Consider the following 26,731-nt stretch of genomic DNA (forward strand, 5'->3'; position numbering starts at 1 on the left):
TGTCCGCAAATGCCAAGGGCTACTTTCAGCTCAAGACAGTGAATATACTGTAGAAGTGACTGGTTGCTTGGAGATCCCAGTTCTCTTCTTAATCTGAGCCATTGTGTCCATTGTGTCTTTCAATCTCATAGTAGCTACTGTCACTAATTCCCCCACTGAGTGGGAAGGCAAGTATGTACCAAAGAAGCTGTAGTTCTACTGATTAGTGCATCTCTGTAAGTAAAATCACAATAAATAATCACCCTCTGGGGCAAGGTGCAGAGTGATATTTCCATAGTCCCATGTAAAACAAGAGGAGAAAGGATGCTAATTCTAAATATCTAGCTCTCACCTAACAGTGCAAAGGTTTACCCAGCTGGCTGATGAGCCACTCCATTCTTGACCTTTTCTTTTAGTCTTTATATTAAACTGATTCAAAGGATAATTGATAGAGTGGATAGTCAGATTTAAATGCAACTGGGAAACCATTTAACATACATTACTGAAGACAGGGGACCAAATGTCTTGCAGCATATGGGCCTGAGTCTCCATTGCATTGTGTTTGTGTAGTCATTTACATCTGTGCCAAATGGATGTAAAATATTACCGCTCTTATGAGTCAAAAATTTCTGATTTGGGAGCATTTTATACCAATTTTATACCATGTAGAGGACTACATAAAGTGTGAGATTATAGAGAATCAGGCCAATGGTATTCATTTGATACACATCAAAGCACATCTTGTATATGTTTTATATTTAATATAATATATAAGTTGCTTTGTTTCTGGATTTGACCTCCTTTTATTTATTTATTTTTCTTATTTTGCCATCTGTTTGCCGTGCATGTTCTAATTAGGTACCACTGGAGACCTCACTTATATTATCAAACAATTTTAGGCTATCTCTGCAATTTTTGAGTGTGTAAAAAACCCTTAATACAATTGTGTGTGTGCGCGTGTGTGTGTGTGTAAAATACACACACCTATTTTACATTCAGTTAAAGGATTTTACAGACTCAAAAATATCACACACACACTTTACTGTTAATGAATTATTGGGAACTTATATGTCTGCGTTTGCTTTCCTAGTGTAGTTCTGACAGCGATCAGTCTTGCTTGATTAAAGATATCGGAATTCAAGTATTAAATGGAATGGAGATGGAATAAGCTTATCTCACATCAGCAGAGCAGTTCTGTTATGTCAAACTTATATTAATATATGAAATCAGGAGTTGTAGTAAACAGGAGCTGCCTACCTGAAATTGCAAAGGAAGAGAGGGAGAACGAAACTCTAATGCTTAAAAAAATCCAACATCAGCAAGAATGAAGAGGTATGTCTATATACGAAGGCTAAATTCCAGTTTGAAAAGTGAATGTTTATGAAATTTGGAGCCTCATCCTGTAACCTTTACATATGATGCTAATATTTACACTTGCAAATCTTACTGTAGTAATGGTTGTGGAACTGGATCCTTAATATGTTGTTTGTAAAGGGAAAAAATATACAAGCCCCAGTCCTTGGTTGGAACCACAGCTATTGAAGATGTAACACAAATTTACTGAAGGGATAATTCTGAAGATTTTCTCATTATAGTGTCAAATATTCTCCCTGGGAAGTCTGTGCCAAAACTTCTTTTAATGGGAGCAGCATTGGACACTGCATATCATACAACAGATAATACAACTGATCTTCCAAAGAGCTGGAGCCATCTTCACTAAAGACTAGTGAAGAGCTAGATTTGTTTAATCCATTTGTTTCAGCAGAGTGGAAGACCAGACTACATTTGATAAGTACTTTTAAAGTCTCAGGGCTTGTCTTCACTACCCACCTGGATCGGCGGGTAGAAATCGATCTCTCACGTCTCGTCAGGACCCAACAATCGATCCCCGAATCGACGCGCGTACTCCACCAGCACAGGTAGGAGTAAGCACCGTCGACAGGGGAGCCGCGGAGGTCAATTTGCCGCTGTCCTCACAGCGGGGTAAGTCGGCTCGGATATGTCGAATTCAGCTACGCTATTCGCATAGCTGAATTTGCGTATCTTAAATCGACCCCCCCCCCCCAGTGTAGACCTCAGAGTCTTATTTGCCTCTGTGTCATTCCAGTTTTATGCTAGTGTAATTCTGTTAAAATCGGTGACAAATCAAACTCTGAAAGTTAACTACTGGGCCACCAATTATTTTCTGTTGTTATTGATATTATGTATTAGATTAGGCCTGAGTCCTGCAACCTTTACTCATCAGCAATCCATTAATTTCAGTAGGACAATTCACATGAGTAATATCTTCTCAGGTTAGCAAGGGCTGCCAGCAATATTTAAAACTGGATATCAAAAAAGTTAAACATTTATGCAAGATTTTGAGACAGTAGAAAGAACCGAAAAAATTGAAACTGAAACTATTTTTTTCTTAGAAATATTATTTATAATATTTATATCGAAGAGCATCAGAATGTGTAGGGGGAGAAACTTTTCTTCCTGACTCATTTTTAGCAGATCACTACAATGGATAGTGACAGACTGTTACAATGTTTATTTCATATCTGCAAACACTTAAACCCAGAAGTAGTCCAATTAAGGGCTATCCTTAAAGTTACTAATGTGCTTAAGTGTTTCCTGAATCTGGACTATGTTGTACCAAATCCTGCTCCCTTCACTCATGAAAGTAGTCCTGCTAATTACTACAGCAACTGCGTGGCAGAGTTAGGAATAAAATGCAAACCTTTTGACTTTCAGTCTTGTATATTTACAATAGATCTTGATTCTCATGTAATTTCTGCCTGTTTAATAATTATCTTTCTTTCTTCTTTCTATAAAATAAACTGGCTTCCTTGAATAATATTTTTCCAACTTTAAGATTACATGAGATTCAGTTGTTTATTTCAAAATCTCTGTTTCCTTCCCTTCTTCCCCACCTTCCCAAATTAAAGACAAAAATATACATATACACATAACATGGAGAAATGGCATGATGCATGAGAACCATTTACAGTAGTAATTAATCATTCACATCTCTTAGCTGTCCTTTAGATAATATATGCTTCTATCTGCCTATTTTGTCCAGAGATACTCAACCCAAGCTCTTGAATGATTGAATTTATCTCAGTGTCATAATACGTGATAATTTAAAGGTTGCTGTATATTATACGTACAGATTAAATTTACCTTATTAAAATCTTTTTGTTTAAATCTTCTACATTTTGGATTCAGAGCAGTTAGATGAAAGATTGTATGGCCTTTTGTAGAAAAGCCTTTTTTATTGCAACATTTATTTTCAGCTTTTTGCCTCTGATATCAGCTTATCCTCAATTTTTATTCAACCTATTTTATGGTTATAGGTAGAATTAAGTTATTTTAATAAAAAAGGCAGGTCGACTTTTGGTAAATGTGGTCATGTATATCTGATATACATATGTAGAGTGTGTGATATCCATGTGTACCTGACCTTAGAGTTTGATGGGTTATGCATCTACCAACTCAGACATCTCTTTCTTGCTGTCTTTGTTCCCATCTGCCTCTGTGCACTCCAACTCTTTGTCTGTATCTTTTGTACTCTCTTGTGCACATGTCTTATATTCATACTCTTGAAAGCTAGGTCGAGAACCACTGAAACCAGATTGATCTGTTCCTCTGCACTCCAGCGGAGATTTATCCCAAAGAAGAGCAGCTAGTAATAGAGCCATCATCCTCCCAGGGTTTCCAGTGGTGGTAATAGCTTTCGTTAAAAACTTCATAACCAGGTTGCTGGTAGAAAATGATGAATTGGCATATCCTAGCTTCCCTGGCCTTCCACCATTTACTTTTTGGGATGTACTTGCTCCTAATGAGCCCCTGTCCAAAGTGTCCATTGCCACCACCTCCAGCCTGGGCAAACATTCCTCCTTGGTGACTCTCCACGGGTCTATGCTGACAGACTGGCCTATATACATGTGTTTAGCTTGGTTCAGAGTGTGAATGGGGAGGTTTTGTAGCTAAGTACCACTAATCAGAAATATTTACCCAGCATCCTGAAATTTTGATCACAGCCAATATTCTATCATAAAATCTGAAAGAGCTATAGGTTTGGTGAAAATAGGAGACACAAAATGTTGCCAACTCAGGACACAATCCTGTGGATCTTTTGCTTCTAGGGTTCCCATTGAAGTCAATGGGAGTTTTCCATAGAGGGTAGATTAGGGCCTTATATAGTGCTATCTTTCATAGGGTTCGATTAAAGGATTCATGGTATCAGACTTAAATTGGGGTTTTCGAATAATATGGTGACTGATTCATTCTTCGTTACTAGTATGAAGGGGACTTCACAAGTTGCTTATTTCTAAACGTTCTATAGGAGAAGTTTGTTTTGAAGTATCTTCAGTTTTAGAGTCATACAGTACAACACATTTTTTTTTTTATTTTTTTAAATATATAGTCTCTTTACAAGACGTCACACTACTTCATGCCCTGGGTAGCATCTTTCTCAATGGTAATTCATGAGTACTGGTAAGCATATTTCTTCAAATAGCCGAGCAAAAGAATGAGTCTTCATTTTAGTTCCTTTGTTACTAAGGAGCTTGGTCTGAACAGTATTATGTATTAGGTGTTTGTGAGGAAATTGATAGCACAGTTTGTTTTAATTGGGTAACAAAAATGATTAGTCCATTTAAAGATGACCCTCATTAGACAGGGAATAGTTAAAAATAAAAATGTTAATTTAAACTTTTAAACACAATGTCATGAATTTAATGACTTCTTAACATTATTTTCACGAACATAAATGGATAACTTGAAGTCCTGCTTCTTTCATATCTATGGGTGATACTTTTTTTTGTTTGTTTCTATCTTACAGTTGTATGGTTGAGTGGATTTGTGCCATTTATCTCTTCTACTGTAGACTGAAAAGGCTTTTAGTTTTTCAGTAACTTGAGACTAATTTTAATTCTGGGGTGAGTGTATATAGTCTTAATGTAGAAACACATTCTTGTTTAGTGAACGTTACACAGAGCCAATGGGAGTTGTGAGTATGCAAAGATTGGGCTCTTTGAACAGAAGAGAAATGCTTTGGTGTGCAGACTGAAAAATGAAACAGACTGATGCTGAGCTCAGATTTTTACTGCAAACCCTTGTGCACCAAGCTGTATTATCCTACCTCCTGAGGGCTCAAAAAGGGGTTTGGATTTCTGGGACTAGACACTGGCCCTCCACTGGAGCCCCTTTTTGGTGCTAAGGGGCTAGAGCACTGTGCTAATGGCTGCCCTCCATGGCTGGCATAGAGACAGATATGTTGGCTGTATGCCACTGCTTCTAACACCCTAGGTATAGAGGCTATGCCAGTGCAGAAGGAGGCATGACTGGAGTGCAGTACATTCTATCGAACTCTGTTGAGGATCTTACAAGCCAGTGCAACTTAGAGCAATCTAGAAGCCTCTATGTTTCTTTAATGACTAAACTGTGCCCTGGTGGCCTTGAGCATAGGAGGAGAACAAAGGTAGCTTAAAGTTACCTTTGCCTATCACCTTCTGAGTGATGCTAAGCACAGCTCCAGTGCAGCTGGGGATCTCACCCTCTGAATGGCAGAATAGAAATGAGGCAACAAAAATCGAGCTCTGTTTTGATTTTCACTGTGCATCTATTTCACATTTTTGCTTTGAACAGGAAGGATAAAAATGACCAAAGCAGCAGCAAAGCTTGCCCAGACATAGCAACAGTCTCTGAATGCCAGCAAAATAGCTGAGTTATATAGCCAGAATTCTTGCACCTCTGTGTGACTCTTGTGCGTAAAGCATCTCCCCATGTGCACACAATCTTTTGAAAGGGAAGATAGTTAAGCCATCACTCAAACACTTGAACAGCCAGTTAAAATCACCCCAAGTTAATGCAAACATATTGGGGGTTCCGTGGCTTGATGAAAAGGGGTCCCTTTTTAATTTATTACATTTTAAATGATTTTTTCCCTTTGAGCCAATGCGGTACTGATTGTTTATGAACAGGAAACTTTAGATCTCTACTAACTGAGTTTCCTTTACATGGTTCAATGTATGTTGTTTCTTTTCAGAAATGGCACGAGGGCCAACATCTGCTGAAGGCCATGCCATCCGTTTGAAGGCATCATTCCTCCATAGTGCCTCTGGTTCTCACCAGCTGCTGGGGTACTATTAAGGGTACATTTACACTGCAAGTGGGAGGTGTAATTCCTACTTGGATGGGAGTACCCACGCTAACTCTGCTCAAAGTTAGTACACTAAAAATAGCACAGTGGTCAATGTGGCCTGGGCAGTGGCTTAAGTCAGTGGCTCTCAATCTTTTCAAAATACTGTACCCTTTTCGGGAGTCTGATTTGTCTTGAATACCTCAAAATTTCACTTTACTTAAAAATTACTTGCTTATAAAATCAGACCTAAAAAGACAAAAGTGTCACAGCACACTATTACTGAAAAATTGCTGACTTTCTAATTTTTACCATATAATTATCAAATGAATCAATTGGAATATAAATATTGTACTTACATTTCAGTGTATAGTATACAGAGCAGTATAAACAAATCATTGTATGAAATTTTAGTTTGTACTTACTTTGCTAGTGCTTTTTATGTAGCCTGTTGTAAAACTAAGCAAATATCTAGATGAGTTTATATACCCCCTGGATAATCTCTGCATACCCCCGGGGGTACATGTACACCTGGTTGAGAACCACTGGCTTAAGTTAGCCACCTGAATATGTTCCTAGGATCTCGGACAGGGTTATACTCGGGCAGCTAGCTTGAGCCATAACCCGTGCCTTGGGGGCCAGGCTTCTACTTTTTGGGGTATGTCTATGCTGCAATTAAACACCTGTGGCTGGCCCACGCCAGCTGGCTTGGGCTCTTGGGGCTCAGGCTAAGAGACTATTTAATTGTGGTGTAGATGTTCGGGACCCTCCCCCTCTCAAGGTCCTAGTGTCCAGGCTGCCAACGGAGCCCAAACATTTACTTGCAGTTTAACAGCCCCTTAACCTGAGCCCATGAGTAGACATACCCTTAATGCCCTCGCTTGAGCAGAGTTAGTGTGTGTACATCTACCCAAGCCGGAAATCAAACCTTCCAGCTGCAGTGTAGACATACACCCTGGTGGGGCTGTGCTTTCAGGGGTTTCCTTGTCACCCGCTTATCCAGAACCTGTCCCTAATTGAGAGTAGTTCAGAGCACAAAGTCTTGAAGCCGCTAGGATTAATTTAGACAGAAACTCTCCATGCAGTGAGTGGGGCAGGCAGAAAATAATGCCACACAGAGTAGCCAATTTCTCTGGCTTCACCTCCTAGAATTCACTTGCTACCCAGTGAATCCCAATTTTTGTGGAGAAATGGGGTGGGAAGCAGTGCCTTAGTTACACCTCATAATAAATGTGTTTATTTGAAGACATTACTTATTAGATGTGTTAGGGGTAGCACTGTGGATGATTTAGTGTGACCACATTCTTGCTACTGCAACAGCTACAAAAATAATCAGGTCATTTGAATTTTTGTTGCATTCTTAGCTATTAGTTAGACCACGATAACTTACCAAGACAGAACACTATTAGGCAGCAATTGTTTTCAACTGCACAGTTTAGCCTTCTGATTTCCCCATTTTCCAGAGTAGTGTTATGGACACTGAGTGATTACACAGCTCTTTCTGGATAGGATATAACTTTCTACCTCGCTGATGATAATCAGAAATCTAGTGTTACTATTTTTTCACCCCTTTACATGCAAAGAAAGACTGACAAAATTTAATGAAATAAAAAATTCTGTCCTATTGAATTTTTCTTTTTCCATGTGATCACTACTGGATCAGAACAGTTTAATCTCATTACTGTTGTAGATCCAAGAACATTGCAATGTTTACTTAGTACGAAGGGCCTTCACGTGACCTTTTAGTCTCTGTGTTGTGTGTCCATATAGTTTGTTTGCAATATTGGAATGGCAGTCACTTTCCAGAGTGAAAATGAGGATGGATCTGACAGGTTAAAATCTACTTTCACTTCTGCTGTTTTATAATATCTGTTTTGGATAGTGCATGTTCCCTCAAAGTTTCATATTCCTTGCAGTGACATTTACTGAAGACAGCAGACTTGTTCCTTCACAACATGATGCTGCTGGGTTCAACAAATGTTACTAGATTTTCAGGAAAACTAACACTTCTTGCTCTCAACATTTCCCCAGAGGAAAAGCCTCACCTTTATGAAAGCACCTTTTGTTCTTCTTTTGTGGCTATTTGTTTTGTAAACAAGATGGATTTGTTTTAATATGTACAGAGTAATAAAGATAGGTGAACGGGATAGTTAATGCTGTTTCTCATAGTTTTTAGAAGGATAATATACGGTTGACCAAATCCTCAATTGATATATCAGCATAGATATGTTAAAGCCTGCATTCCTGCATTTGTTTTCTTTTTGGAACTGATAGAGGTCTTGGGAACCGATTAATTGAAATCTAGCATCAACATTTGGTGCTTCCCCTCTCTAAATTCTTCTTCATAGCAGCTTTGTGCAGATATTTGGAATCCATAGTGTTTTGCATGGATTTAGTATTTCTGTAAAGAAAATAAACCAGGTATTCCTTATCCCTTGTGTTTATTGCTGACAGCACTGGTTACATGACTTCCACATTTAGAGGGATGTTTTAGACTCACTATCTAAACAGAATTAAGGGAACTTAAAAAGAACAATTACTTAAGGAATCATCACTGAGGGAAATTTAAAGAAACTGCACATTGTGACGGGTTGGATCACAGAAACCCCCTTGGGAGCTGCCACCCGATGTGCAAAGACTACCCCTGCTTCTGTTTTCCCTGCCAGCTCAGGACTCCAGCACCCTGTCCTGCTGAGCCAGACACTCCCGTCTGGCTCCAGACACAGACCCAGGTCTGAATCTCCTGTCCCAAAGCTGCAAGTTTACCTGAAAACAGCTCGCAGTAGTGCGCTTGTCTTTAGCACTCAGATGCCCAACTCCCAATGGGGTCTAAACCCAAATAAATCTGTTTTACCCTGTATAAAGCTTATGCAGGGCAAACTCATAAATTGTTCGCCCTCTATAACACTGATAGAGAGATATGCACAGTTGTTTGCTCCCCCAGGTATTAATACATACTCTGAGTAAATTACTAAATAAAAAGTGATTTTATTAAATACAGACAGTAGGATTGAAGTGGTTCAAAGTAGTAACAGACAGAACAAAGTAAGTCACCAAGCAAAATAAAATAGAATGCGCAAATCTATGCCTAATCAAACTAAATACAGATAATCTCACCCTCAGAGATGTTTCAGTAAGTTTTTCTCAGACTGGACACCTTCCAGGCCTGGGCACAATTCTTTCCCCTGGTACAGCTCTTGTTGCAGCTCAGGTGGTAGCTAGGGGATTCTTCATGATGGCTTCTCCCCTCTCTGTTCTCTTCCCTCCCTTTATATATCTTTTGCATAAGGCGGGAACTCTTTGTCTCTCTGGGTTTCCACCCCCCCTCACTGGAAAAGCACCAGGTTAAAGATGGATTCCAGTTCAGGTGACATGATCACATGTCACTGCAAGACTTCATTACTCACTTGCCAGCACACACATATACAGGAAGACTCACAGGTAAATACAGCCATCTGCAGACAATGGGAGTCATCAAGATTCCAAACCATCATTAATGGTCCACACTTTACACAATTACAATAGGCCCTCAGAGTTACATTTTATATTTCTAGTTTTAGATACAAGAGTGGTACATTTATACAAATCAGATGATCACACTCAGTAGATTATAAGCTTTGTAATGATACCTTACAAGAGACCTTTTGCATGAGGCATATCCCAGTTATTTACATTCACTTATTACCGTATTTTCTCTAAAACTATCTCAGTTACATTATATTGACTTATTATCAAGTTTTTATAAAACCATATAGACTGCACAACGTCACACCCTCCTCCTGAACTTACTGCCAGAGACTTGGACACTGACCATGGCGGAGGCAGTATACCTAAAATTCATTTTTGGGCTCCCCTATGGGGCAGACACTCCTGTGTCCCCCAAAAGGGAAAGAGACCCTGACCCAGCTGTAGGCTCACAGCTTCCAGCTATGAGGGACCTTTCGCTGGCCAGCAAAATCCCCCCCCTTTCACTCAGGTTGGGTTTGCTTCCAGCTAGAGTCCTTGGGGTTTGTTCCCACCGCAGCAGTCACCAGGACCCCAACTTCCAGCTCCAGGATACATGTCTCTGTGTACCTCTTCCACTCCATTACAGCCAGGTCATGCTTCTGGGTCTTAATTGCTTTATCTCTTAAGTCCAGGCTGGTGGGCAGCCTTTTCTTTTTCCAGGTCAGGCTTTCCCCAGGCAAATTGTACATCAATTTCCATTTGTCTTCCCTTGAGACCATCATTTGATGAGCTGGGATACCACAGAGAACACCCTCCTGCCAGAACAGGCACCCCTCCACTCCTGTCTTGCTAAATTAGACACCCCAGTCAGCTTCAGCACAGACAGAGGTTGGGCCACACCCATCTGCAGTTCACTGAAACTGAGATGCACTCAGCTCAGGGGCTTCTTAGTTAACAGAGAGTTTCCTTTTCTGTCCCTACTTCCCTTGCCCGAAATAAGCAAACAGAAAATAACAAACCAGTAACCACTTTGTCTGTTCTCCAGCCACCACACTTAAAACTCACTTAAAATCACTACCAGTATCTCAAAGCAATCAGCTGTGCACAGACCCTGCTCGACTACGCCACTGTGACGGGTTGGATCACAGAAACCCCCTTGGGAGCTGCCACCCGATGTGCAAAGACTACCCCTGCTCCTGTTTTCCCTGCCAGCTCAGGACTCCAGCACCCTGTCTTGCTGAGCCAGACACTCCTGTTTGGCTCCACACACAGATCCAGGGTCTGAATCTCCTGTCCCAAAGCTGCAAGTTTACCTGAAAACAGCTCGCAGTAGTGCGCTTGTCTTTAGCACTCAGATGCCCAACTCCCAATGGGGTCTAAACCCAAATAAATCTGTTTTACCCTGTATAAAGCTTATGCAGGGCAAACTCATAAATTGTTCGCCCTCTATAACACTGATAGAGAGATATGCACAGTTGTTTGCTCCCCCAGGTATTAATACATACTCTGAGTAAATTACTAAATAAAAAGTGATTTTATTAAATACAGACAGTAGGATTTAAGTGGTTCAAAGTAGTAACAGACAGAACAAAGTAAGTCACCAAGCAAAATAAAATAGAATGCGCAAATCTATGCCTAATCAAACTAAATACAGATAATCTCACCCTCAGAGATGTTTCAGTAAGTTTTTCTCAGACTGGACACCTTCCAGGCCTGGGCACAATTCTTTCCCCTGGTACAGCTCTTGTTGCAGCTCAGGTGGTAGCTAGGGGATTCTTCATGATGGCTTCTCCCCTCTCTGTTCTCTTCCCTCCCTTTATATATCTTTTGCATAAGGCGGGAACTCTTTGTCTCTCTGGGTTTCCACCCCCCCTCACTGGAAAAGCACCAGGTTAAAGATGGATTCCAGTTCAGGTGACATGATCACATGTCACTGCAAGACTTCATTACTCACTTGCCAGCACACACATATACAGGAAGACTCACAGGTAAATACAGCCATCTGCAGACAATGGGAGTCATCAAGATTCCAAACCATCATTAATGGTCCACACTTTACACAATTACAATAGGCCCTCAGAGTTACATTTTATATTTCTAGTTTTAGATACAAGAGTGGTACATTTATACAAATCAGATGATCACACTCAGTAGATTATAAGCTTTGTAATGATACCTTACAAGAGACCTTTTGCATGAGGCATATCCCAGTTATTTACATTCACTTATTACCGTATTTTCTCTAAAACTATCTCAGTTACATTATATTGACTTATTATCAAGTTTTTATAAAACCATATAGACTGCACAACGTCACACACATTATTCTGCAGACTAAGTTTCCCTTAGTTTTCCTTAATATTCATAAGATTATGTGAGGGCAGGTAGGACAAATCATATCTGGCCTTCTGTGGGTGCTCTGCAGAGAGAAGCCCTTTGCCCCCTGAGTAGACTCACAAAAGAAGCAGCTATAATTAGCCTGATAGTAATGGGCAGTACAGGGTTTTGCCAATACTTGGCCTATCCTAGTCCACTCATCAGGAAATGCTGGTGTGGGAGACCTAGTTACATGTTCCTTACACACATAAATAGTTGCACTACTTTTGGATATGCATCACTCAGATGAATCTGACTCATGGCAACATACCACCAATCAGAAAAACTTATCCTGTGTACTCTGATGGCTTTATCACATGGACAGTTATTATGCCTCTGTCACGGTGGTGAACAAGTTCCTTCCTCAATACAGTATTCCAAACTTACTTTTCTCTTCACAGAGAATATAATGTACTGTCAAATGTGTTAATTTGGACATGTGACTGTGCAGGTGTCTGAGAATTAACACTGCTATGCCTGCATTTGTTCACCATTGTGAATTACTTTTGGCAATAATGTACTGAACAGAAAGCAAATTGAAAATGGTAAACATCATAACGTATATAATGTTTCTACATTCCTTTTTATGCATTAATGTTTTGATTTTTGAGCCTCTCCTGGCTGTGAGCTCATTTTTGGAATCAGCAAAAGTTCAGGCTGCAGAATCAGGTCTTTTGACCTTAAATTTCTGGTGGAGACACTATCTGCATTTATTTTCCTTTTAATTGTGATTTTGAATGCAGTGAACAGAGGACAATATGATATATATTTATACAAAAACAAATAGAGTTGAGTTTCAAAGCTATGGCACTAACCAAATAATGTAAACTGGCAACACCATGTTCAGTGTTAGCATAATATTACACTTACTTTAAAAATAATTCCACAAAAGGATAAACTAATGTATTGAATGAATCTTGAAGGCCTATAGACTTTTTTTTTTTTTTTTGGCCGATACAATTACCCAGCTGTGGAGGATCATTCCTTTAATTAAAATTGATTGCTTATTTCAGAATGAAAAGGATGACTTTTTTTTCCTATCCACCTAACATCCATACTGCTTATATGTGTGAAGTGGTTAAGAAGTAGTAGTCTGAAAATGACAACAAGATTAGTTGTTACTTTAGGAACATACTGTGCTGTTTCATGGCTGCATTACTCTGAAAATATTTCAGTCAGACTCTTAAAAAGAGCAGAACTTCATCAGATTTTTCACTTGTTAATTCATAATATTTACTTAGGAATCATAGAACGCCTTTAGCTGAAAAACTTCTTAATGTAGGCACTGCAAAATATGGGCCAAATTATGCTCTTTTACACTAGTGTAAATCCAGAATAATTTTGTTGGCGTTGGAGTTACTCCAGTTTTACACTGATGTAAGTCAGAGCAGAATTTGGCCCTGTATATGTAACTCAACAAAGATCATACAGAAGATCCTGCAAGAGTCCACAAATTCCCCAAAACTGAGTCGCAGGCAACCAGTGCTTTTTAGCTCATGGCACCTCTGCAGGATAAATTTGTAATGAAGGAATTATCCAAAGTAATTCCTTTTTCTTTCAGTAACAGTGACAGATTAATCCTTAGGTTCTTTGATCATCAGCACAGTCATACCCAGTAGGAAACAGTTAAGGACATTTAAAGAGAGTTGCTGTCCTAGAGTTGTATGCCTGAAGAATCCCAGTTTGCACTGCTTTACCTAAACAACCACAGAATGTATATGTTTTAATAAAAGATTTGGATTCTAGATGATCCTCAATGACGGATTGAACATCTTTGACACAAATGCTTTTTTTATTTTAGTGATGGAAAAGGGATTTAGTTCATTTTAATTTATATGTTTCTTGAGAAATTGGAATGCATTTGTAGCATAAATTAAGTTTGAAATTGTACTCTCAGTTGAGAGCTGTCTTGAAATAATTCTGTTTCAGTGAATGTCCTTTTCCTAGATTCAGTTATAGAGTATGAACCAAATTCTGCTCTGTGACAGTAATTATAAAGTTGTTTCACTGACTTCTCAATTGCACCAATGTAAATTTGGAGTTACACTGAATTTACACTGTTATAATGCTGAGAATAGAATTTGTTACTCTAAGTTAAATTAATTCCCTCCAATTGCCTAGTGCTATTGTTTTCAACTGTATTTTAAAATAAAAGCTTAAAGGGCTATGTCCCAAAGTAGACATTTTAAATGCAATCATACTGTTCAAGTCATTGTCAAGGAAAGACATATTATTCTGGAATATTTCATTGGAAGAAGCAAATATGGAATTAATATTTTCAAGCTTTCCCTAAAACATTGTCATTTTTCTTCTAAGCAAAATACACCTCTACCCCAATATAAGGCTGTCCTCAGGAGCCAAAAAATCTTACCGCATTATAGGTGAAACCGCGTTATATTGAATTTGCTTTGAGCCGCCAGAGTGCGCAGCACCCCCACCCCCCGGAGCACTCCTTTACCGTGTTATATCTGAATTCGTGTTATATCGGGGTAGAGGTGTATGTATAAACTCATTGGACACTTACGGGTTAATATCTGTTGCAAATCCTGAGAAAGGCTAAGCCACTTAGAACTCCCACTTATTTCAGTGGGTGCTCAGTATCACTCAGGATTTGGCCCGTCAAGAAGACTTCAGGATTTCAATAACAAACTGCAGAATTTATTACGATGATCTGATTTGAAACAACTGCTGGCATTGTGTTCAATCACAAACAGAGCCTGAATCTAGCCGAGATTTTTAATAACATCTACCTTTATGCATTTTGAACTAAAAAGAGCTTGTGTTGCTAGGCATCAAATTGGTGGTGCATGGAAAATTATTCAGTGAAACTACAATATAAGCCTGCATGTGCAATTCAGAATTAAAGTTCCTGGATGAATATGGAAGTTAAACCGTTAGTAAAACCATCTTTTTAGATCAGGTTCTGTTTGTATCGTATTAGAAGATGGAGAAGGTATTGTCTCCATCTGAATTTCTATTTTAGGGAAAAAAGAAGTCTTCTGCTTTTCAGTGTGTGTAAGAGAGAAATTCATAACTATATCACATTTGTTATAATCACAGCAGATTTTCTTTTAAATGGATTATTTTATTCTGTGGTAGAGAACAGAAATGTTATTTCTTACCGAGAACTAACATTAAATAGATCATCATGCAGACCCTCCTTCATGAGCAATTACTGTACTGCATGTTGGGGATGTGGTAAGAAGGACATCAAACATCTTACAAAGTGGTCTCTTTCTCGTATGACATGCAGTTTAAATTTCAAGGCTCTTTGGAGGTGATGATGAGATTGCAAACCAGTATGCCTAAAAATAACCTGGGAAGAAATCTTTGTTTCATTAGCAAACTGGCATTTGATTTTATTTTTTCAAGAATATAGACTCTATTTTAAGACACATTTTAGGATTTGATCGTTTCACCTGGGGCCTCGTTTTTCCTCCCTGCTATGCAGCTTGTATGCATGTATTCACAGAACTGTCAATGACCTCGATAGGATTCTCACATACGGAACCGTTGCGGAATTGAACAATAAACATTATTTTTCTCTCTTTAAAAAAAAAAAAGGTGTTGAGTGCCCACAATTCCCATTCACTAAAGAAAGTTGTGAGTATTTATGATTTCTGTGGCCCAAAATTAAAAATACTAATTACAGAAGTACTGCCATTTTTTTTTAGATTTTTATCAGTTTGAGATTTTGATATCTGTGTATTTCTAGCTCAGAAATGGGTCCAAAGGGAGAACTGATCACTGAATGAGCTGGCTTATTGAAGGCAACTACCCCCATGTATCCTACTCTGTGCTTAGTCTAGAAAACCAGGTAGCCATCTGCACCTTGCAAGGAAACTTGTCCCTTTCCTTCCATATGAGGTTTTTGCCACAGTGATTCATATAGTCTCCCTCCGGAGAGGATTGGCTGGATTACTGTACTTACTGCATTTTGGACTGACGGTGGCAAGCATGGAGAAACTCCAGCTTGTCCAGAATACAGCAGCCTACCTCCTGAGTGGTCAGGGCCACTGTGAGCTCATCACCTCTGTGCTTCTATCCCTCCACTGGTTTCCATTCTATTTCTGTTACCATTCCAGGGTCTCATTTAAATTCATCAAGGGTCAAGATCTAGCGCAGGGGTGGACAAACTTTTTGGGCTGAGGGCCACATCTGGGCATGGAAATTGTATGCAGGGCTGGTGCGGGAGGGAGTGCGGGTGTGGGAGGGGGTGCCATGTGCAGGAAGGGGCTCAGGGCAAGGGATTGGGGCAGAGGAGGGGTGCAGGGTGTATGAGGGGGCTCAGAGCAGGGGTTTGGGGTGCAGGAGGGGTACGGTGTGCAGGAGGGGGCTCAGGGCAGGGGGTTGGGGTGCAGGAGGAGTGCGGCAGGGGGCTCAGGGCAGGGGGTTCAGGGCAGGGGGTTGGCGTGCAGGAGGCGTGCAGGAGGGATTCGGGCTCCGGCCCACACTGCTTACCTAAAGCGGCTCTGGGGTGGCACTGGCCCACACCGAGGCCAGAGCAGGCTCCCTGCATGCCTGTCCTGTTCTCGGCCCTGCACCACTCCAGGAAGTGCTGCGGCCACTGGGGGAGGGGGGCGGAGGGCTCCGCGTTCGCTGCCCTTGCCGCGCTTCCAGGTACCTCCCCTGAAGCTCCCATTGTCTGCGGTTCTCCGTTCCTGGCCAATGGGAGCTGCGGGGGGCAGTGCCTGGAAGCAAGGGCAACGCACGGAGCCCTCTGTCCCTGTGCCCGGGGGCCCTAGGGACATGGTGCCGGCCGCTTCTGAGAGCGGCGTGGGGCCCACAGCACCACTGGGGGCAATCCCGCATGCCAGATCCAAAGCCCTAAGGGGCCAGATCTGGCCCGCGGGCCGTAGTTTGCCCACCCCTGATCTAGCCACATCAATGACTGCATCTCCACATGACTTATTAATGTATTTACATTCCTTTGGGACAATGCAGCTCTCAAAGCGCAGGACAAGATGTATGAGAGATGTGGAAAATCTCTTTCTTTCTTTCTTACTTACTCCTTCAATTTAAGGGGTGTCAACTTTGGAATAATTTTCCAAGGGAGGTCAGGCAAATACAGAGGCTGGGCAAGCTGCAAAGTCCTCCTCTTTTGAAAAGCTTTCCCACCATAACCAGATTAATGGAAGAGAGGAGGAAGAGAGAAGAAGCAAACAAAATAAAAAATCAATAGTCCCTGCTTCTGATAAACACATCTTAACCAGGGAAGGCAGAAGAGAAGAAGGTTCATGAAGTTCTCTAAAAATCTCTGTGCAAATCTAGTTTAACTAGTAGGCACTAGATAACATGGTGATGGGTGCTTTGGAAAACCTTTAGATAGATTAATATAGATATGTAAATATGTGTAGTAGTCTGTAGAATGCTGTGCTCCTGATTCATCATTGTGTTATTTCAGTTTTACCCTGGTATAATTCACTGATATCGTGGAGTTTCACCAACATAAAATTAGATCAACTCATTGGTGAATCAGTCCCAGTGGCTGGATGAGACCCATCAATATTTTGCTCCTCTGACCATTTCAAAAATCTTATTCACGTTTCCCAGGGGGAGTGGTCATGAAACATAAGCTGAGAAACATTAAGGGTGAGAATCTACTAGGTGAGAATTGTATTACATGTAGAAAAAATGGCAATATTATTTTAATCATTTAGACTTTACTTCATTTGAATTTATCTTTGGTTTTAGGTAGCTTTTTGTGAAATTAGAGGGTTTATTTTTATGGAACTATGGTAGTAAAAGATCAGATATCACAGTCTTTAACTGCTTGCTCAAATGTGCACCTTACATCGTAAGACCCACCTGACAAGAAACATTAAAGTTTTCAATAGACCTGAAACCATTTACTAGAAATATTGTTGAAATTGCACGGCCTGGTTTGACATCTCCAGATTGGCATTTATTCCATCTCAAGTATTCTGAGAACTAGATGTAGTTAGCTTATGAATTTCAGGCACATTTTTGCATATGTTCACATAAATGGTTGTAATTGATTGCATGCAAGTACAAGACCAAATAAAAGTGCTATCTTACACTGTAACATAAAATCTAGAAGAGATAAATAATACACCTGCCCGGTGAAAAGTGATAGTCTGTTTTTCTACCTTATTAACCACTGTATTATCTATAATAAATCTGTCTTGCTTGCAAAACTTAACATTTGCCTTTACTAGTGTCATGTTATCAACATCTTCAAAAGGAATGTGACTTTTCAAACTTTCAAGATTCACTTTTGGCACAACTTCCACCAAAAACATTTTCTATTACTTTCTCTTTCTATCCTAAAGCAAGTATGAAATCCAGAATCAAACCGAATGGGCTTTCTTAGTATCTTTGGAGAAAACAACATAGATCAGGGCTATTTATACATATTTATATGCTTGGCTATTAAATAGTGTCATCTTGATGTGGTTTGCAAGTTGATGGCATGATTAGTGTATAAAAGGATCACAGGCTAATATCTAATAGGAAATATGTATGTAAGTGCTTTTGTATTTTATTGTGATGGGATGGAAGCTAAATTAAGGGATTGAAAAATCTGCTCAAACTTTTAAATACTTTGTTATAAAACTGGATTTTCAAAGAAAAAAATCCTGTAATTAAGATTTACATTCATGGAAAGGGCACCGTTTGCAGATATTTTCTGAAATTTCCCTTTGGTATTTTCAAACATCTGTTTTCCACACATATAGACATGCCACTTTTTATTTCATTGCTGCAAAAATGGATTGTTCCTTTACACCAACTAACATAAAAGTAATCTGTTTGACCCTACCTTTCCTGCTTTTATAGAACAATAACCATTTTCTGACAGAACCAGTTTCCAAGGTTTTCACATGTCCACCACAAAGAAAAAATTGTATGGCATCTCAGTTTTATTATATCCATCAGCTGGCTTCCCATTTGTTGTGGAGTGTCTGCCGTGACATTGGGCCATGACTCTATTCAGCTGTAATAGATTGCCTGTAGTGCATTCAGTGACTCTGGTACCTGTTGCTGGTTCTTTTTCCAGGTCAACTGGCTGCAGGTACATGTGAGATTGTTACTTTGGACAGAGATAGCAGTCAGCCCCGAAGGACTATAGCCCGACAAACAGCTCGCTGTGCATGTAAAAAAGGACAGATTGCCGGTACAACAAGAGCAAGGCCAGCCTGCGTGGATGGTAAGAGGCAAAGATCCATTCAATCAGTATCTACCAGCACAAAAGTCATCACGTTTAATTGTTTATTCAAATAAAAAAAGGTTATATGTGTCTGACATTATTATATGTGTGAGCTAACCTACTAATTGGTTAGTTTTGTGATGATATGGTCGAAATCCTCAAAACCAAGAATTACTCATTAATAGCATAATTTTTTTCCAAAGGGCAGTGAATCAGTGCTATTTTTCTTCTTTAGCATCTTCATTTCTGATTTAGTTTGGTAATGCAGGTGAGATGTTAATAGAATTGGACTAATATATTCTGTATTTTAATTTGAATGATGCTGAAACCCGTGAGCTTTCCAGAGTGGAATTGTTGTTTGTTTGTTTAAGTTCTTTGTGAAACCAAAAATGCACTTACTCTAATCTAGACTCAAAGGTTTAATACCACTGAGGCTAACGTGACCACTCCTGCATGAAAGTTAGTGTTCTTGAAAAAAGCGTTAGTGATGTTATTGGAAAAGAAAATATGTATGTACCTTACATGCATAATATTTCTTCTTTCATTAAAATGATCATTATATATGATTCACTGCAGATGCAGTAGCTGAGTAGAGCCTGCAGCCTGCAAAAATGCTGATGTAGAGGGAGGTATGAAAATATTTCACTTTGAAATCATTTTGTGAAGCAAATGAACTGCTATGTTACAGCTAAGTAAAACATTAGCAGTGGTGCAGTCTTCATTGTAAGCTTGCTGAGGTAACCTTATTAGAAAGCATTCATATTGCAATTAGACGAAATAAAATATGATGTTAAGTATATGTTAAAAATAGTTGATGTAAAATGGCATATTTTGATCTAGACTCTGTTAACAACAACAAAAGAAAGATGCTTCTATATGGATACAATAAAGATTGCCTTTGAAAAATGACTCACATACCAGCTTGAGTCCTTAAATAAAAATGTTGCATGCCATAACATCAGAATTTGATCTCACCCATTGACTGTCAAAGAAAACAGCTTAATGGGGATTTCAGTACCTACCCACAGAGCTAAGCATAGATCATCATATACATTCTGTTTCCATAGTTTGCTACTCTGGAGATAATTTTCTCGGCTATCTCCATCATGGATTGTGGGACTCCATCTCCAATAATTTTCTTCCTCCCTGTTTGCAGTAACATAATATGGTTTCATTGGGTACCTAAGGGACACATTTTTAGCGGGCCACCTTATCTATTCATGCAAATTTTGCAAGCCCATTTGTTAGCAAATTGGGTAATTCAACATTATGTGCAATTACGCAGTGTGATAATCAGAAGGTAGGTTTTGTGAGGGCAAATATGGGTTTTGCATGTACAAACCAGATGTACTCACAAATTTGGTAGGCAATTGAGGTCACATGTTAACTGGACTCAACTTTCAGACTGGTGGAGGTCCCATCTCATTTTCATTTGATGAAAAGAAAAATGTCTCCACTTATTTGTAGAATGGGTGGGAGGGGTTAGTATGACTCCTGGTTTTGCTGCCAACATTCTTGGTAATCATCTTTATACAACTAAAGGGAGTAGATTATTGTAAATAAATCTATTTATTCATGTCTGCATAACAATTATATCAGCAGAATTTTCAGAAGCCTTCATGATCCATCGCTATCTTCAAGCACTCAGCATCTGACCTTCCAGTGATTTGCTGCACCATCCATTCATCTCTTCACTGATCATTCCTTACTACGATGACCATCCACCATTCTTTCCATAATAACTTTCTCAAGGTTATTTCCTATGCCTAAAGTGACCAAAGTACGTAAGTTTGCTTCTATTGGTTTTTGACATCAGGGTCTACTTCTCTTCAACATTTTTTTTTCTAACATAGACATTCATCTTTTTTTCTGTCCATGAAATATGCAAGAGTCTTTGCCAGCAGCACATTACAAAAGCTTCAATTTTCTTCTTGTCAGCAGCATTAACTTTATTCACATCCATAAATCTGTATGGAAAAAAAATTAGTCTTTTCACCAGTTGCCCCTTTTGAGACCGAATGTTTTTTCCACACTTTCTTAAGGGAGGCAATTCCTGAGCAAGCCATCCCTTGTCTTTTTTGATTTTTTGAAACAGCTTCATTGATTGGCTATATATGATCCCAGATAATTAAATTAATCTGCTGCCTCTCTAGCTTGTCTATTAATTATGATTTCTGCTTGCATCCTATTTTTGTTATCTGAGTCAATGTATCTGCATTTTGTTTTCATCACATTCAGGAATAGTCCATATTCCTCACTAACTTTTTTTTACAGACTCCAACATTTGCATCATAGTTGTTACAAAGAGTGTAATATCATCAGCATTTGTGAGGTCAGTTAGATGTCCACTAATGGAAATCCAAGTTTGTTCTATTTTGTCAAAACCTTCCAAGCCTTGTTTCATCATAAATTCAGTGTATGTGTTAGAGGCTTGCAACAAAATACACTCTTGTCTCATAGAATGCCCACTGTTCGCACCATGGCTGATGTTGGTGGAAGAGACTTGCAATGAGTTCATGCTTTGGATTCCCTATATCTGCCAATTTGGAATGCTTTAGACTCCCCATATCTGCCAATATCCTACAAAGATGGCCATGTCAGACAGAATCAAACGCTTTTGAGTAGTCAGTGAAGCATGTGATAAGTGGGTGATTGTACTCTCTGCATTTTTCCAGTGATGTGACTAATATTCGCCATTTGGTCAAATGTGCCTTGAAAACAGACTGTTGTGGTGGTAGTTCTGCTTCTATCCTTTGTTTCATGCTATTCTGAATTATGCAGAGAAGAACTTTGCTCGCATGCAATACCAGTGTGATGTTATGATAGTTACTACAACTGTCATGTCTGCCTTCTTTGAGAAAGGCAGAAAAATTTCCTTTGTCCAGTCCTCCAGCCAATTTTTAGTCATCCATATATCACTACAATTTTTCCACATAATTTCAGTATTGCGATTGCCGATCCCTTTTAACAATTCTGCAGGCATGTTATCTACCCCTGGTGATTTCCCAGTCTTCATTTTCATAATAGCACACACCACTTCCTTTCGCAGGATTGATGGCTCTGGCTCCGTACTCTCTTTTCTGTCATCCTATATTATGAGTGGCTCTGCTGAGACATACAGAGTAGCAAAATAATCTCTCCACCTGATTACTGTAGGAGGTTGGGAATTTTCAGACAGCCGAAGACGGTGTGTACATTCTGTAATCCCTCACATTTAAAATAAGTGGTGAAATCATCAGCTAAAAGCAAAAGCTACAAGCAGACTACTGTGACTATGGATTACTCTGCAGTTTGCACTTTGTCTTACAATTCCTGTTATTTCATAGACTTTAAGGCAAGAAGGGACCATCTTGATCACCTACTCTGATCTCCTGCATGTTACATGCCACCAAACCTCAACCACCTACTCCTGTAATAAACCCATAACCTCTAGCTGAGTTACTGAAGTCCTCAAATAATGATTTTAAGACTTAAAGTTACAGAGAATCTACCATTTACACTAGTGTTAACCTGCAAGTGACCCGTATCCCATACGGCAGCGGCAGGTGAAAACCCCCAGGGTCTCTGCCAGTATGACCAGGGGGAAAATTCCTTCCCGACCCCAAATATGACAGTCAGTCAGACCCAGACCTCGTGGGCAAGACCCACCAGCCAGACATCTGGAAAAGAGTTCTCTGTAGTACTCGGAGCCCTCCCCATCTGGTGTCCTATCACTGGCCATTGGTGATATTTGCTGCTAGTAGTCACATATCGGCTACATGCCATTGTAGGCAGTCTCATCATACCATCCCCTCCATAAACTTATCAAGCTCAGCCTTGAAGCCAGTTAGGTTTTTTGCCTCCACAGCTCCTCTTGGAATGTTGTTCCTATGTAGCTCTAATGGATTCGGTTAGCATAGATTATCCTAAAAGGTATAAACTGGAAACTTTATGCCCTTTATTAGGTGCTGCACTTGCAAATACTTTTAAGACACATTTATTTTGGTTCCAGCATGTAGTTAGGAACATTGAACTTTCACAGGTGCTTTGAAATCAGGGTTCAAGTAGACCCCATAACCTGTTAGAACCAGGTAACAAATTCTAAATAATTTATCGTAAAAGAAAGATAATATAGTTTCTATAATGCTCATTCAGACATGGTCTCATGAAAACAGAGAGACTGCCCCAGCACTATGAGAGACAATGTCCATCTGGTTTCAACATAAGTATAATTTCCCCTTAAAGTAGAAAAATATGAAAGGTAATCCAAGCATTGTCTCCTGTCCATAGTCTCCTGCTTATGAATATATTTAATGCTGACAACTAATACAAAAAAAAAAAAAAGGTTCTGTGAGTTGGTGAGATGGCTCAATCTCAAGAACATAAACAATTCTTGCTGCCCGGGCAGGTAGAGGTAGAATTTTCTAAAGGTGCTAGCATATTTAGTTTCTAGGAAAAGTGTTGGGGAAGTTGCTATTGAATGCTTTCTGCTGGCCAGTTCAGCGAAGTAATCTTCACAGGGAGCTGTTCATCCTTCTGGTTTTTAGCAAAGTACCATTGTTTTCGGAATGTGACAACCAAACATAGGGTAGGATATTTTTTTCTTACACTCAGAGAGAACATCTGCAGTTATAGATTATTTTTTGTACTTTTTGTCCATTAGAGACTTCTATTCACTCTTAATCACATAGGCATCAATGCCAAAATTAAAAACAAACCCAGCTTTCTCACTAAGGACACACAAAATGTCTTTTTGACACTTTTGTTACTGGAAAGCTTGGCCTTAATAGCTGATCTTGATTCATCTGCTTAACTCTTTGACTGTGAAATGTAATGTATTCACCACCCATTGCACCTCTTTATGTCAGGGTGCGATGCTACAAGATGTCCTTGTCTTTGGTACCTCCTGCAGGCCATCTGCCTCTCACCGGGTCTTTCATGGCTTGGATTTGCTTCCAAGTCATATACAGTTTGGTCCTCTTCTGGGGTAACAAGGAGGTTGAAGAGAAAGTTCATAAACATCCCATCACAAAAAAGCCTTCCCTCCAAACCCCCACCATTTGGGCTATTCCTGAACCTGTCCTTTCAGATCAGTCTTCAACACCACCTTAGGCTCAAGATTCCTTCCGTTGGGCTTGGATGCCTCTTCCTCGGGAGCTGGTGGGGGAACTCATATCTTTCCTCAACTCTGTATTCTGACCCAGGAACCCTCTATTAAGCAGCTCGGTCTGTTTCTTCAGACATGCTCCTGTTTCTCTGGGTCCCTTCCTACCTCTAAGCCTCTTTGTGGTGCTGAACTACAGCTATGCTTTACACAGCCTCCCTTTGGTTCTCGGACCTCTGGGTTCTCCCTAGGGCCTCCCAGCTTTTGTTTCCTCTGCTGAACCATAGGCGCTGACTTTTATTTTTCCCCAGGGGTGCTCCATCACCCCTCCACCGCCTCCCCTGAGGCCCCACCCTTGATCTGCCTCTTTCCTCCCCCATGCCCCACCCACCTGCCACCCGCTGCTCTCCAGCCTCCCCCCAAGCTCCTCCCACAGCCACCAAACAGCTGATTGGTAGCCCCACCAATCAGCTGTTTGGGCAGGGCCCTGCTGAACAGCTGAGAGTGGTGGTGCTGAGCACCCACTATTTTTTCCCATGGGTGCTTCAGCCCAGAGTACCCATGGAGTTGGTGTCTATGTGCTGAACTAAACACTCTCCTCCCCTCTTGGGCTTCACTGAAGTACGTTCACTAATCCTATTTCAGGGCTCCCTCCCTACAGGAGCCTGGCTTGCTCTCTGTGAGTTTCTGTCCACAGGAGAGTCCCACCTTCTCTTCAGTCTCTCTCCTACTGAGTTCTTTCAGGTTCCCTATAAGGCCCAGGTGCCTAATAATCCTTATCTAGCTCCACCCACTCTGATCAGGAATCAATCAATTACAGCTGCACTAATTGGCTCTTAACCCCTTGTCTAACAGGTGATGGGAGTAAGCCCCATCACAGTCTCCTACTCCAGAATGAAGATACTCTAATGGTAAGATTTTTTGAATAAGAATATCATTTAGATAATCTGCTGTGAACTAATGTCCTGATTCTCCCATTTTATAGTCTGTGAGTAGTCCCATTGGTTTTACTGGGACTGCTTGTGGAGTAAAGGTTCCCTCTATGCTTTGTGAGTACGAGTAGCAGAATTGTACCCCAGTTCTTTAATAATTAGCACAAAACCACTGACGATGAAGACTAAGCAAAAGCGGTAGTTAAGAAAACACTAGTTAGTACTATGAGAACCTCTGAAAGAGGAGCACTCTTTGGCTTTGTGATGGGGTCTACAAACACAGCAGGAAGGGATTAAGAACCCTTTATGCCTGCAAACAGCAAAACCAGCCTTCCCTCGCCCCCCCCCCAAACTGTGAGAAGTGGCAATTATGGACAGACACCCCCGTCCCCAGCTGCTGCAGAGAATGAAGGCAGGCACAAGTGTAAAGAGAGACAGGAAGAGATGGGTTGAAAGAGCTTGGAACTTCAATGCCAACAACTCCCTGCCAGACTGCATCTAAAAAACTTAGAATCTCCTGGAGTACAAGGGAGGGAGCTGTAGCTGGAAGTCCTATGGGCTTGACTTGTGTACGTTTCTGAACGCTGATTTTTATTGATTTAATTTAAGCAACCGCTGCCTGAGCCAAGGACCAACCCAAAATGCTTAAATTAGGACTTTGCACGAGGCAGTGTCCATCTCCGCTGACAGAGTTCTGTATCAAATTTAGCAAAATACATTCAGAGCACATTCTGGTAGTGGTATCAGACTACCATTTACTCATTGTTTTGTGTTGAATGTTATTCTAGAGTGTATTCTGTTATGCTATATATTTTCTGAAGGACTGAATTCTGATGTCAGTTATTTGGCAAGGAGAGTAGGAAATTTAAGGACGCTTATACTTCAAAAGCACTTGTACCAAGAGCAATCTCTACAAGTTCTGAGTTGATTACCAAAGTCGGTTCTGATTTCTACTGGTATATTAACTGGTGTCGTTTCCTAAGAAATGAAAGTGTGTGCTTTAGATCCTAGAAAACTGGAAGCAGTCTTAAATATAAACAGGCACAACTCTGCACTATGTCTCAGTAAAGTATAAAGAACAAAGCTTTACTTTTAGATATTTGGCTAGCATGAGGAGCGCTGATGTACTCATTTCCAATCATTCTGCTCTAAATATGACAGACTACTAATGTAGCTTGAAAAGGGCCTCACTGTTCTCCCTGTTTTCTAGCTTGAGTTGATGCATATTACTTCTCTGCTGAAAGAGACAATGGTGTAACTGTATGTAATGGCTATGGGGTAATTTCATACCTATATGAAATCACGTAGGAGTCATGGTGGTATAACTTAGTATCTGCCTCATCATTTTCTGTTTTTACCATTCTAGACATCTGTAGACCTTCTTTTTAGATCAAATTCTGTAATGAAGTGTTTATTAGCATTGCTTTAACAATATATGGCAATTCAATATAGCCATTTGGATTGTCAACAGAGTAACTTGTCTGTGTATGACCCATTCTTCAGCACCATTTTAAATTGGAGGATATAGAAGATTGACTAGAGGAAAGAGGTTGACTGGATATATATGTACAATATTGTAATGAATTTAGTTCTTGTTCTAAAAGCAATCTTGACCAGTA

At 40.0% G+C, this 26,731-nt stretch overlaps 1 protein-coding gene across 12 annotated transcripts in view; it reads left to right on the forward strand.

The window, feature by feature from the left end:
- TAFA5 (TAFA chemokine like family member 5) overlaps positions 1 to 26,731 on the forward strand; it is a 582,613-nt gene that overhangs the window by 306,603 nt on the left and 249,279 nt on the right. For all 12 annotated transcript variants that reach the window (XR_255147.4, XR_006173041.2, XR_255146.5 and 9 more), the window contains one exon: positions 18,948 to 19,097. Coding sequence is in view for 1 of the 12 variants with exons in the window: in XM_005286086.5 (XP_005286143.1) it covers positions 18,948 to 19,097 (150 nt within the window). In the remaining 11 variants the exon portion in view is untranslated. The remainder of the gene's footprint in view (positions 1 to 18,947; positions 19,098 to 26,731) is intronic.

The sequence above is a fragment of the Chrysemys picta genome, chromosome 1, assembly GCF_011386835.1.
Source record: "Chrysemys picta bellii isolate R12L10 chromosome 1, ASM1138683v2, whole genome shotgun sequence".
In the NCBI taxonomy this organism is placed as follows: domain Eukaryota; kingdom Metazoa; phylum Chordata; order Testudines; family Emydidae; genus Chrysemys; species Chrysemys picta.